Source organism: Aquila chrysaetos, unplaced genomic scaffold, assembly GCF_900496995.4.
Source record: "Aquila chrysaetos chrysaetos unplaced genomic scaffold, bAquChr1.4, whole genome shotgun sequence".
In the NCBI taxonomy this organism is placed as follows: Eukaryota; Metazoa; Chordata; class Aves; order Accipitriformes; family Accipitridae; genus Aquila; species Aquila chrysaetos.
Genome location: NW_024470398.1, coordinates 15227 through 28458, shown reverse-complemented (window position 1 = coordinate 28458; position 13232 = coordinate 15227). Strand labels below are relative to the sequence as shown.

Sequence of the window (13232 nt, the reverse complement as noted above, 5' to 3'; positions counted from 1 at the left end):
CGATGTGGAGGAGGATGTTTCCAATCCAGATGATGCGCCTCCAAAAACCAACGAGCACCCAAAATGTACCGAGAAACCCACATCTGGCAGTGGGAGCCCAAATCCAGAGCCGAAGACCCAAAAGAGTACAATGGACCATGTGGTGGACAGCGATACAGATGTGAGGGAACGAGGTTGAATTCCAGATGTGGGATCCAAAATCCATAGGACTGTGGCAGAGGACAGATGTGGAGGGGGAAAACCCCAAATCCAAGTGTTAAAGAACCCGAAAAGAAATATTGGAACCTAGAGGTGCGACAGTGACACCGACATTGAAGAAGGATTGGAGTCAAAGCTGCTCTCGCCCAAAAAGCCACAAAACCACCCCAAAACACCGCAAAGACCCAACTGTGTGATGAGACCCCGATCCGATTTTTGTGGTGGCCTCAGCCGTGGCCTCAGTGGGCCTCCAATGGTGACAGCATACAATTGGTGGAGGGACCTGCCTGACGCCCTTCCCAAAGTTGGAGCTCCAAAAGCACGTGGGACAACCCCTGAGGTCATGGGATACAGCTGAATAAAGATGGCCGCTGCCTCCAGATGTTGACCCCGAGGGGCGGCGGCCCGGGGACAATGCCCACCAGATGTGTGAAGGTGTCGTTCCCAAATCCCGACTGTTGCGCCCTCAAAAAGCGAGTGCCCCCTCGGGAGGTGGGCAGCAGTGACAAAGATGTTGAGGACAAGGGTGCCATTCCAGATGTTGGGACAGTGACAGGGGCAAGGGGCCATATGGTTGACCCAGATGTGGCGTGCGTCCCCAAATCCGATGTTTCCCTAAGCCAGCACGCGGGAGGAGCCGCGGACACCGACGTCGTGAGATGTTGCCCCCCCCTCCAGATGTCGGGGCCTCAGGAGACGAATAAGGTCCAAAATCACCCCCATCAGAGTTGCGGGCCCCCACCACAGGCCGCGACACCGAGTGACGGGAGACGGCCCGAAAACGCCGGAAATTGTCCCCCAAAAGGCCAGGGTTTCCCCCCGCCAACTGAGGAGTGTGAAGGGATGAATCCCAAAACATCACGATTTAGCCCCCAATCCAGTGTGTGATCGAACGCGACCGTGACGTGGGAGACCGGTGAGGGGCAAGGATCCAGCTGTTGCCACCAGATGGTTCTGCGACCAAATGCCCCGTCTGACCCCAGATTTGAACAGTGACGCTGCTGATACCGATGGCGGAGCAGGGCGCCAGGACCACGGGGCGCCGGGGTGGTGACGAGAGGACACGAGGTAAGCGGTGGGGGCCACTCCCGGACACCGGGTCCCCTACCGGACCACCGGGGTCCCTTTTCAAGGCCTTCCCCCCCCCCAGAAGACCCCGATGTTTTTCCTGGAGCCCACCCAGAGCTTCTTGCCACGGCAGCTGAGGGTAGGTGGCTCCGGACGGCCCCCTGTGTGTCACCCCAGCTCCCCTGGGCACCGGTGGCCCCCCCACCCAGACGCACTGGGGTCCCCCCCACCCCGGCCACTTGGGTCCCCAGTCCCCCAGAACACATGGGTCCCCCACCCCACAGTCAACCTCCCTGCCCTGGGTTGTCATCGTCCCCCCCAGAGTCCTGGGTAGTGTGTGTCCCCCCCTGGGACACCTGGGGTCATGTCCCCCCCACTCCCCTGCCCATTCCCCTGGACACGGGTGCCCCCCACCCCAGATGCGGGTTCCCCCCCACCCCGGCACTTGGGTCCCCCACACCACCAGCCTGGGTCCACCCCCAGACCCCTCCTGGACACATGGGTCCCCCCACCCCAGATGCCTGGGTGGCAACAACCCCACCACACGCCGGGGGTCTGCCCCCCCCGCCCCCCCCAGACACCTGGGTCCCCAGCGTCGATTCCCATAGGCACAAGCCCCTGGGTTGGGACCCCGAGCAGCCCACCCAAACCTCTGCACCCGAGGAGGAAGAGGAGGAGGAAGAGGAAGAAGAAAAGAACCGCCCCCGGGGGGAACACCCCAGGAAACCCCCGGCTTGCCGGGTGCCACCGGCGGAGCAGGTGACGGGACCGGGCCCAGGAGGGGAAAGGGACCGACAGCAGCCCCCAGCGAGCGATGTGAGTGCGGGGGGGAGCAGGCGCTGGGTTGCCCCCACCCCAAGGGGCGGACCCAGGCGGTACGGGCACAGTGACACCCTCCCCCCCACCCCCCCAAAATTCCCCCAGGTGGGGATCGGGAGGGCCCCCCGCAGCCAGCGCCTGGCCAGGAGCGAGGGGTGTGAGCCTCTGGCGAGGGCGGAGCAGCAGGTTAGGGGCGGAGCTCCCCCTGTCACTGGCCCCGTGCGTCGCAGCCCCCCGCCTCCAGGCCCGCCCCCCTCCGCCGGAGCACGCCAGCCATGGGGGGGGGTCAGGTGGAGCCCCGCCCCCCGCCCAAACCACGCCCTGTCGGGCAGGCCCTGGCCCATCGCAGCGGCAGCTAGGTGGGTGTGGCTGGGGGAGGTGTGGTGGGCGGGAGTGTGTTCTCTATGGGTGGAGCCTAAGGATGTGGGTGTGCCTAGATGGGTGGGTGGAGCCAGAGTTGGGGTGTGGAGGGACCATCGGGTGGGTTCTGCACTGATGGGCGGGGCCTCTGTGTGGAGGCAGGCCCACCCCTGCTGGCTGCTGATTGGTGGAGCCATGTGGGGGTGTGGCTTAATGAGAACTGGGTGGGGCTCTTCTGGGGCGGGGGCTCATGCCATGGCTCCACCCCCCAGGAAAAAGAGAAGGAGCGCCAGAGGTCACAGGGCCCCAGCTCCGCCCCGCGGGGGGGCCGGCTCCGTCCCCCCAAGGTACGTGTGCGTCCCCCAATTCACCCTTGAGTGTCCCCGTGTCCCCCCGTGGTGCCCCTGCCGTGTCCCAGGTGCTGTTCACAGGGGTGGTGGCCTCCCCGGGGGGTCCCCAACATGTTCATGGTGTCCCCACATCCCCAGGTTGCTGTTCATGGGGTGGTGGCCTCCCAGGGATGTCCCCAACACGTTTCATGGTGTCCCCACATCCCCAGGTGCTTCTTACAGGGGTGGTGGCCTCCCCAGGGATGTCCCCAACATGTCCTCATGGTTGTCCCACATCCCCAGGTGCTGTTCACGGGGGTGGCGGCCTCCCCAGAGATGAGGTGGCCCTGAGGACACTGGGGGGGTCCATGGCCACTCCGTCTTCGACTGCACCACCTGTGATACCGAACCGCGTCCTAGTACGTTCAAGTTCCTCTGCGCGTGGCCGCGGTGTCCCCATGTCACCGCTGAGTGGCTGACAAGGTTCCAGGGGGTGGAAGGACAGGGAAGGGGGATGGGGACAGGGAGAGAGTTCTTGGGGACAAGAAGTGGGAATTTGGGGGTTATCGGGGTCCCTGGGGATTCTGGGGACAAGGGGAGATTTTTTGGGGACATGGCACAAAGGCCTGGGGAGAGGGATGGGGTCTTTGGGGGACGTGGACAATCTTGGGGACAAAGGAGAGGGTTCTAGGGGACAAAGGAGGGGTCATTGGGGACAGGGGCTCCTTGGGGACAAAGAATGGGTGTTTGGGGACAGGGGATGATGTCCTTGGGGACAGAGGTGGTGTTTGGGGACAAAGAAGGGCTGTTTGGGGACAATGAAGGTGTCCTTGGGGACAGAGGATGGGGACATGGGGGTCGGGGGGGGACAAGGGGAATGAGCGTTTGGGGACAGGGGGTGACCTTGGCGACAAGGGGGGACCTTGGGGACAGGGGGGCTTTGGGTGACAAGGGCAAGGAGTCGTTTGGGGATGGGAGGGACCTGGGGGGGGGTCCCTGGAGTCAGAGGTGCCACCACGCGTCCCCCGTGTCCCCAGAGCACCCTCAGTGGCCACGTCCTGGTGCCGGATCCCTTCCTGGTGCATGACAGCCAGCAGGAACGTCACTTTGGCTTCAGCCTGGCCGAGGCCCTGCGCCGCGCCCGCCATCACCCCCTGCTCCAGGTGACCGTCCCCAACTGTCCCCAACCCTCCCTGAGGGGCCCTGACCCCCCCCACGGGTGGCCCTGTCCCCGCACCGAGTGGGGGACCCACTGGGGACTCGGTGCAGGGTGGCCAGGAGGTGTCACCCAATGTCACCCAATGTCACCTGGTGGCCCGTGCCTCTTAAGTGTCCTTTGTCCCCCATTGAGTTGGGTCCTGCCCATGTGGCCTCGGTCCCCATCGGGGCGGGGGGGCTTGGGGATGGCCAGAGGGGTGTCCCCTCCTTTGCTGTTGTCCCCGAGGTGGCCTTGTCCTCTAAAGTGTCCTTGGTCCCCCAAGCTGTGCGTGTCCCCCGCCGTGTGGCCTCGATCCAGCATGCTGAACCTGGGGACAGCCCCCCGGGGTGTCCCCCGATGTCCCTTGGTGTCCCCTGGTGTCTTCACAGCTGTCCCCAGATGTTCCCTGTGTCCCCAAGGTGTCCTTGTCCCCCAGAGACATTCCAGGGGCTCAGGGATGGATTGATGGACATGTCCCCTCCGTGTCCCCCCCCTCACGTTGTCCCCAGGGCTACGAGGTCCACGTCACCCCCCAGCGTCCACCCTGAGCCCGAGCTCATGAGGGACATCATCACCTGCAGCTGGTGGCACCTTCCTGCCCACCATGCCACGCACCTATGGGGTGAGGGGACAGCGGGGACGCTGGGGGGGACGGGGGGGCCCAGAGCCACAAGGAGGGGGGACATGGGGGGGTCCCAAGGCCACTGGGAAGGGGACACGGGCGTCCCAGATCCAGTGGAGTTGGGAATGAGGGGACACAGGGGGACGTTGGGGACCCAGAGCCACTGAGGAGGGGACAAAAGGGATGGGGGGGGGGGGCATTGCAGCGGGGTGGGGGTCCCAAGGGGGTTGGGGGAGGCATTTGGGGAGTTGGGGGGGCCCGCTGGGGTGTCGTGGGGGGTGGCCAGGACATCCCAGGGGTCTCGTGGAAGGGGGGGGTGGGTTCTATTTGGGTTTGGGGGGGTCCTGGGGGGGGATTTGGGGGGTTGGGGGGGGTTCCACTGGGGTTGGGGGGGGTCCCACGAAGCAGGGGGGTGTCAGAGCATCCCAGGGCTCCTGACTGGGGGGGCGGGGGGCAGATCCCATTGGGATTAGCAGGGGATATCAGGGACCCCAGAAAACTCAGACTGCCCCGGGGGGGTTGTGTGTGCACGGCATGGAGTGTGGGGGGGTGTCCCAGTGGCATGTGGGGACCCTCAGTGACATTTCCACCCCCCCCCTCAAAAAAAAAAAAAGCCACAGCGCCTGGTGATCTCCTGCGAGGCGGACAAAGGGTGCTGGGCCCCGGCGCTGGGCGCCCGCCTGCCCCTGGTATCAGCCGAGCTGCTGCTGACGGGACTCCTGCGACAGCAGCTCCAGCTCCAGCCCTTCCTCCTCCTCCCCGTGACCCCCCCCCGTTCTCACGGGACCCCCCCAAATCCCCCCAAGGTTTCTACAGTCCCTCCGGGGGTCCTTAGTCACCCCCCCGAGGATCCCCAGGGTATTCCCGGGTCCCCCCGAGAATCCAGGAAGGTGTCGGGACGTAGTAGTCGGAATCGACGACCCCCCCGGGAAACTTCTCGGGGCAACCGGCGGCCCCCCAATAAAAGAGAGTTTTGGTAGCAAAAAAAAAAAAAAAAAAAAAGAGGGTGATTTGGGGTTCGGGGGGGATGTGGGCGTGTCACCTCCCTGGTAGGGGTGGGGGACCCCAACACCCACACACCTCCCGCCTTTTGGGGGGAAGACATGGGGGGGGGGTCCCCAGTGGTGTGGGGGACCCCCAAACCCTTCCCCCTTTTGATGGGGACAAGGAGGGGACACAGGTGTCACCTTCCTGATGGGGTGGGGGACCACAAGCTCCCCCCACCTCTGCTTTGGGGGGGGGGGCATGGGGACACAGGGACATACGGGGACAAGGACAGGCCATGGAGACACGGGGGAGGTGGAGGGGACACGGGGGAGGAGATCCCTCTGCGTGGCTGTGCTGGCCTTGGGGACACCAGGACCCTCTTGGGCCATCACGGTGGCCTTGGGGACATTGAATTTCCCCATGGGGACACGGCCCCCCCCCCCCCCCCTTGCATGGTCGTGGTGGCTTTGGAGACACGGAGGGGACATGAGAGAGGTGACACGCAGGCACATGAAGAGGACACGTGGGAGGTGACATGGGGACACGGGAGGGTGGACTGACACGGGAGGGGACGTGGGGACAAAGGAGATACGGGGGGGGGGCACACACACACAAGTTGGGGACAAAGTGACACGGAACCAAGACTGCAGCAGTGACATTGATGCCAGTACTCCCCAACGAAGCCGCTGGTCCCCAACGAAGCCACCGTCCCCTACCGCGGTCCCCGCGGCAGCAGCCCCGGGAGGGCGGCGGTGGCGTCCCGGCAGCGCTGGGCCACGGTGGTGGCCTCGGGGACGTTGGGGTTGACCAACAGCCCCCGGGCCACCCGCAGCGTCCCCAAGAGGGTGGCATTTGGCCAGGCGGGCGCTAGCGTCCCACAACGCCTCGGCCGCCGCCACCGCTGCCATCAGGTCCTCGGGGACACCAGGACCTCCTTGCACGGTCATGGTGGACCCGGGGAAACCGGGACCCTCCTGGGCCACTCCGGGAACCTCAGGGCCACCGTGTCCAGCAGCCATAGCAGCCACGGTGGCCTCGATGTCCTCGAGGCGGCGCCGCAGGTGACAGTAGAAGAGGGTGGCCTGGTGACAGGCGGCCACCAAGCGTCCCAGGGGCTTGTGGGCCACCGCCGCCAGCCGTCCCCTCTCCCCAGCCACCGCCGTCTCCACCATTGCCGCCGCCATCTTCTCGGTGGCCTCGGTGGCCGCCTGCAGCCCCGCGCTGGCCTCAGACACCCGTGTCTTGTGGGCTGTCACCACCTCGGCCATCGTAGCCAACTCTGAGGCCACCGGCAGCGCCCGGGTGGCCGCCAGCAGCTGCTGGCGTGCCCTGTCCTCCTGGGCCATCGCCGCTGCCAGGTGGCCCATGGTGACCCCGGCGGTGGCCCCTGTGGTGGCCGCGGTCCCACAGGCGTCCCTCAGGTGCGCGGCGTCCCCCGCTACCGTGGCCCAGGTGGCCGCCACCGAGGCCACGGCCTCCCGCCACTCGCGGGTGATGGTCGCCACGATGGCCCAGGCGTCCCCTGCGGTGGCCCTGGGGACAGCGGAATCCCCCGGTGGGACCACAGCGGGCTCGAGGGTGGCCACGGTGGTGGCTCCAGCGGTGGCCTTGGTGGCCCCGGCGGTGGCCAGGGCGCGACGGAGGCGGGTGGCATCTCCGTGATGGTGGTCCATGGCCCGGCGGATGTTGGCGATGAGGGCCACCAGCCTCGCCCGCAGCGAGCCCGGTGACCCGGCCAGGGGGATGTCCCCTGGCGTGGCCCCCAGCTCGCCCAGGATGGCCACCACAGTCACCAACGGCTCCAGCAGCTCCGGGGACACCTGGGGACAGGGACAGAGCCGGTGGCAGGGTCCCCCATGTCCCTTGTCCCCTCTGGGGTCCCCTGTCCCCTCTCATGTCCCCATGCCACCCTGGGGCTCCCCTATGTCCCTCGTCCCCTTTGGGGTCCCCTGATGTCACCCTGGGGTCCCCCAATGTCCTTTGTCCCCACCATCGTCCTCACTCTCCCTCTGGGGTCCCCCCCATTCCCTGTGGCCCCCCGTCCCCCCCCCGCCGTCCCCCTGCCCCTATTTCTGTCCCGTCACCCATCACTGCCACCCGCTGTCCCCTGACAAGCCCCGTCCCCTTGTCACTCACCACCCCCAACCCCCGTCACCCTCACGTCCCTCGTCCCCTCTGCCACCCCCCCACCCCCCCCACCCCCCTGTCCCCGCCACCCCCCCCGCCATCCCATTCCCCATCCCCTCTGCCACCGCCCTGTCCCCCCGTCCCCATCCCCTTGTCACCCCCCCCTGCCACCCCCATCCCCTCTGCCACCCCCCCGCCACCCTGTCCCCCTGCCACCCCCCACCACTGCCCTGCCCCTCATGTCCCCCCCATCCCCTCTGTCCCCCCTTGTCCCCTCTGCCCCCCCGTCCCCATCCCCCCCCCCGCCACCCCCTGTCTCCTCTGTCACCCCCCCCCCACCTCCCTGTCGTTCCCCCCCCCCCCCCCCCAGCCGCCATCCGGCGCTGAGATTTGTCCCACCTCGGGGGGGACGATGGCCCCGGTGGCCTCAGGGGTCTCCATAGGTGGTGGCAGCGTCGGGGACCCCTTGGAGACGCCTTGGGGACACGCAGGGCCGGGATGTGGCGGCGGCGGAGAGGCCGGATACGGTCCCGGACCTGGGCCAGGCTCGGCCCACGGGGGGGCTGGGCGAGGGGACGCTGCCAGCGGGGCGTCACCCGCCCCGTGACGGCCGTACAGCCACCCACACCCCTCCGTGGGTCCCCCCCCGTGTCCCCAACAGGACCCCCCCGTGTCCCCAACAGGACCCCACCGCCTCCAATGGTCCCCCGATGCCCCCCAACGGGGCCCCAGCACGGCCACTCGCAGCCCCCCGTGTCCCCCGATGTCCCCAGGGGGGTCCCACGCCCCCCCGTGTCCCCCGATGTCCCTAATGTAGCCCCATGCTCCGTGATGTGTCCCCCCCCCCCCACCGATGTCCCCAGTGGGGCCCCAGCACAGCCACCCACAGTCCTTGGTGTCCCCCGATGTCCCCCCGCAATGTCCTCTGATGTCCCCAATGTCCCAGTGTCCCCTGATGTCCCCACAGCCCCTCATGTCCCCCACTGTCCCCAACGCAACCCCAGAGCCCCCCTCTGTGTCCCCAGTGGGGCCCCAACACGGCCACCCACAACCTTCAACGTGCCCCCCACGTCCCCTGATGTCCCCAACATGTCCCCAGTGCTGGCTCCGGCACGTCCCCAATGTGTCCACCAGTGCTGGCCACAATGGTGGCCTCAGTGTCCCCAATGTGTCCTCACTGGTGGCCCCAGCGTGTCCCCAGCGCTGGCCCTGGTGATGTCCATGGAGTGTCCCCAATGCTGGGGCCAAGGTGGCCTCAGAGATGTCCCCAACACAGCCCCAGTGATGTCCCCAGTGTGGCAACGGCTTGTCCCCCGTCCTGGCTCCCAGCATGTCCCTAGTGATGTCCCCAGTGTCCCCAACATGGCCCTGCTGATGGTCCTGATGCATCCTCACCATGTCCCCCATGGCTTGGGGACATCCAGCTGGGTGCCTTGGGGACAGTCCTGAGCCCTTTGACAGGGATGGCTTGGGGACATCCCCCTTCCTGGTGTCCTCAGAATGGGGTGGGGGTGTCCCCTTCCCCTGCTGTCCCCATGTCCCTGCCATGTCCCCAAGCCCCAGTAACAGGTCGGGGGCTTGGCGTGTCCCTGAGGTTTATTGGGGGGACAGGGGACGGTGTCACCAACCCATCCCTGGTGTCCTTGGACCACAAAGGGGACGTCCTTGATGTCCTCAGGTGGGACAGGGGACATCCCAGTGTCCCCAGGACGGAGAAGGGACATCCTGGTGTCCCCAAGATGAAGAGGAGCCTCCTGGTGTCCCCAGATGGGACAGGGGACATCAGGTTGTCCCCAGGATGAGGAGGACCCTCCCGGTGTCCCCATCCCCATCCCTACTCAACCCCTGGCAGAGCCTCCAGTGCCCGGGCCAACCTCTGCGTCCCCTCCTTGTCCCCCATCACTGTCCCCAAGGCCACCACGACGTCCCCCAGGACCCGGGCGCTGGCAGGGAAGCCCTTGGCCATCTCCAGGTCCTGGGTGACAGCGTCCACCAGGGTCTTCAGGTGACCGGCCACCTCCTCCAACATCCCCAGGGTGTCATTGGCAGCGGTGGTGGCCTCGGTGGCCTCGGTGGTGGCGGCGGTGGCAGCGGCGATGTCCCGGGCCAGGCGGCGGTAGCGGAGGGCTTGGTGACGCTGCTGGCTGGCGGCGGTGGCCAAGTGACGCTTGGATGTCCCCGCGCCCCACAGGGCCACCTGGCTGACAAGGGCGATGGTGGCCAGGCAGGGGACGAGGTGACTCTCCTGCGTCACCCCCAGCGCCTCCCGCACCACGTCCAGGGACACTGCGGGGACAGCCGGGGGACGGGGACATCACCTGGTGTCCTCGTCCCCTCCCAGTGTCCCCAGTCTTGTCCTGGTGTCCCTACCACCCCAGTGTCCCCTGTCCCCTCCTGGTGTCCCCCATCCCAATGTCCCCATCTCCTCCTGGTGTCCCAGTTCCCTCCCAGTGTCCCCTGTCCCCTCCTGGTGTCCCCCATCCCAGTGTCCCAGTTCCCTCCCAGTGTCCCCTCCTGGTGTCCCCCATCCCAACATCCCCAGTCCTCTCCTGGTGTCTCAGTTCTCTCCCAGCATCCCCTGTCCCCTCCTGGTGTCCCCCATCCCAGTGTCCCCATCCCGTCCCAGTGTCCTCCCAGTGTCCCCTGTCCCCTGCTGGTGTCCCCCATCACTATGTCCCCAGTCCCCTCCCGGTGTCTCAGTTCTCTCCCAGTGCCCCCAGTCCCCTCCTGGCATCCACCAGCCCAGTGTCCCCAGTCTTGCTCCAGTGTCCCTGTCCCCTCCTGGTGTCCCAGTCCCCTCCCAATGTCCTCAGTCCCATCCCAGTGTCCCCATCCCCTCCAGCTGTCCTCAGTCCCCTCCCAATGTCCCCATTCCAATCCCAGTGTCCCCTGTCCCCTCCTGGTGTCCCCCATCCCAGTGTCCCAGTTCCCTCCCAGTGTCCCCTGTCCCCTGCTGGTGTCCCCCATCACTATGTCCCCAGTCCCCTCCTGGTGTCTCAGTTCTCTCCCAGTGCCCCCAGTCCCCTCCTGGCGTCCACCAGCCCAGTGTCCCCAGTCTTGATCCAGTGTCCCTGTCCCCTCCTGGTGTCCCATTCCCCTCCCAATGTCCCCATTCCCATCCCAGTGTCCCCAGTCTTGTCCTGGTCTCCGTGTCCCTTTCTGGTGTCTCCATCCCCTCCCAGTGTCCTACTCCCCTCCTGGTGTCCCCCATCCCAGTGTCCCCATCCCCTCCCAGTGTCCCAGTTCCCTCCCAGTGTCCCCAGTTCCCTCCTGGTGTCCCTCATCCCAGTGTCTCCAGTCTTGTTCCAGCGTCCCTGTCACCTCCTGGCGTCCCCTGCCAGTGTTCCAGACCCCTCCTGATGTTCCCAGTCCCCCCCCAAGTGTCCCCCAGTCCATACTGGTTGAGGCAGGGGAAGCTCTATACTGGTCTACACTGGTCTGTAGGGTATTCTACTGGTCTTTAGTGGTCCCTACTGGTCTACAGTGGCTCCTACTGGTCCCTGCTGGTTTGAACTGGTCTGCAGAGCTCCTTACTGGCCCATATAGCTCCAGACTGGTCTATACTGGTCAGAGCAGGGGAAAGCTTCTACTAGTCTGTAGGGTTTCCTACTGGTCCCTACTGGTCTGTAGGGTCCTCTACTGGTATTACTGAGCCAAGAGATCTCTAGGGCTTCCTACTGGTCCTTACTGGTCTGAACTGGTCCATACTGGCCAGGGCAGGGAAAAGTCTCTACTCGTCTGTATAGCTCTTTACTGGTCTGTACTGCTCCCTACTGGCCTGTAGGGTTCTCTACTAGCATTACTGATCCAAGCAGATCCATAGGGCTCCCTACTGGTCGGTCTGAACTGGTCCCTACTGGTTAAACTGGTCCATACCAGTCAGGGCAGGGGAAAATCTCTACTGGTCTGTAGGGCTTTCTACTGATCTGTACTGGTCTGTAGGGTTCTCTACTGGTATTACTGATCCAAACGGACCTATACGGCTCTCTACTGGTCTGAACTGGTGCATTCTGGCCTATACTGGTCAGGGCAAGAGAAAGTCTCTACTGGTCCACAGAACTTCCTACTGGTCCATACTGGTCTTTACTGCTCTACAGTGGTTTCTTATGGTACCTACTGGTCTAAACTGGTCCCTACTGGTCTGTCGGGCTCCCTGCTCGTACATACTGGTCTGTAGGGACTTCTACAGCCGTTACTGGTCCAAGCGGAACTGTAGGGCTCCCTACTGTTCTGAACTGGTCCATTCTGTTCCATACTGGCCAGGGCAAGAGAACGTCTCTACTGGCCTGTAAAGCTTCCTACTGGTCTGTAAGGTTCTCTTCTGGCATTACTGGTCCAGGTGGATCTGCAGGGCTCCCTACTGGTCTGAACTGGTCCATTCTGGTCTATACTGGTCCATACTCACACAGGGGGGCACAGACAAGCAGCAGCACCAGGGCAACAGTCCGGGCCACCCACAGACCCCAGCGCCGCCGGCGATTCCGGCACAGTTCCCGCTCTAGCTCGGAAGCGCTGGCATCGGCGGCCGTCCCCAGAGCCCGGTAGAGCCCTTCGGCATTGAGCCCCAGTGTTGGCGGCGTCATCGCCGCCGCTGCCGCCATCGCGTCCTCCAGCGCCGTCTGCAGCCTCTCCAGCACCACCTCCGCCTCCCTCAGCACCACCTTCGCCTCTGCCAACGCCTTTGCCACCATTCCCGGTGTTCCCAGCGCCTCCGCCAGCTCCCCCAGTGCCTGCAGCACCCGTCCCGAGGCCGCCGTGGCCGAGGCCACCGCCAGGGACAGTGGTGGAGATGACATCCTGCGGGCGATCCAGGCATCCAGGTGGGGACGTCCAGGCAGGGGACCCCTCCCCAACCCCGTAATAGAGATAAGAGGGACCCAGGCGTCCGGGGATGGGACCCAGGTGTCGGGGTGGGAAAACCCTCCCTGGGAACCCAGGCGTCCGGGGCTGGGACCCTCTCCAGGGACCCACGTGTCCTGGGAGGGGACACACACCCCCCTAGAAGAGGGACCCAGGCATCTGGGAAGGACCCAGGCATCCAGGTGGGACCACCATCACGAGGGATCCAGGCGTCCCGGGGTGGGGGGGACGGGACTCAGGCATCCGGGGATGGCACCCTCCCCAGGGACCCACGTGTCCCGGGAAGGGACGCACACCCCTAGAAGAGGGACCCAGGCGTCCGGGTGGGACCACCATCACCACTCCAAGGCACCCGGGCGCGGCCGCCATCGCCGTTCCGAGGCACCCGGGCGTCCGGGCGCAGGAAATTTTCCACTTCCCTTTTCTACAACCACAGAGGGACCCAGGCGGTTCCCAACCCCCTTGCCCCCCAGCTCCCCCTCCCAACCCTGGGATTCCCCCCCCCTCAAGGGACCCAGGCGTCCGGATGTGGGGACCCCCCTCCCAGCACCTACCTCCCTGTGCCCCTTGGGTACCGTCCCGACAGCCAGTGGCACCTACGTCACTGCCACTCCCACAAGGGACCCAGCCTTCCGGGGTGATGGGAGCGATGTCACCCCGCAGA

General features: G+C 65.7%; 2 protein-coding genes and 1 long non-coding RNA gene across 3 annotated transcripts; 1 reads left to right on the top strand and 2 right to left on the bottom strand.

The window, feature by feature from the left end:
- Positions 1–3733: 3733 nt before the first annotated feature.
- Positions 3734–5495, top strand: LOC115338309. Its single transcript, XR_003922377.2, has 3 exons — positions 3734–3937; positions 4482–4594; positions 5209–5495. It is a non-coding gene; the product is annotated as an uncharacterized LOC115338309 (long non-coding RNA).
- Positions 5496–6293: 798 nt separating this feature from the next.
- On the bottom strand, positions 6294–8353 carry LOC115338298. The gene is made up of 3 exons (XM_030006820.2): positions 8108–8353; positions 6412–7401; positions 6294–6368 (listed from the first exon to the last, which is right to left on the bottom strand). Exons 1-3 carry the CDS (start codon positions 8147–8149, stop codon positions 6294–6296), a joined length of 1107 nt encoding a protein of 368 aa, XP_029862680.1. The 5' UTR covers positions 8150–8353.
- A 933-nt stretch (positions 8354–9286) lies between these two features.
- Positions 9287–13152, bottom strand: LOC115338307. The gene is made up of 3 exons (XM_030006834.1): positions 13123–13152; positions 12114–12505; positions 9287–9994 (listed from the first exon to the last, which is right to left on the bottom strand). Exons 2-3 carry the CDS (start codon positions 12502–12504, stop codon positions 9543–9545), a joined length of 843 nt encoding a protein of 280 aa, XP_029862694.1. The 5' UTR covers position 12505; positions 13123–13152; the 3' UTR covers positions 9287–9542.
- Positions 13153–13232: the final 80 nt, after the last annotated feature.

Excerpts from the sequence above, each read along its gene's own strand:
- LOC115338298 (XM_030006820.2), bottom strand. The coding sequence starts at position 8,149 with ATGGAGACCCCTGAGGCCACCGGGGCCATCGTCCCCCCCGAG. Across the intron at positions 7,402-8,107 it reads GGGCCATCGTCCCCCCCGAG|GTGTCCCCGGAGCTGCTGGA; the intron begins GTGGGACAAATC and ends CCCTGTCCCCAG. Across the intron at positions 6,369-6,411 it reads GCCACCCTCTTGGGGACGCT|GCCACCACCGTGGCCCAGCG; the intron begins GCGGGTGGCCCG and ends AACGTCCCCGAG.
- LOC115338307 (XM_030006834.1), bottom strand. The coding sequence starts at position 12,504 with ATGTCATCTCCACCACTGTCCCTGGCGGTGGCCTCGGCCACGGCGGCC. Across the intron at positions 9,995-12,113 it reads GCTTGTCTGTGCCCCCCTGT|TGTCCCTGGACGTGGTGCGG; the intron begins GTGAGTATGGAC and ends CTGTCCCCGCAG.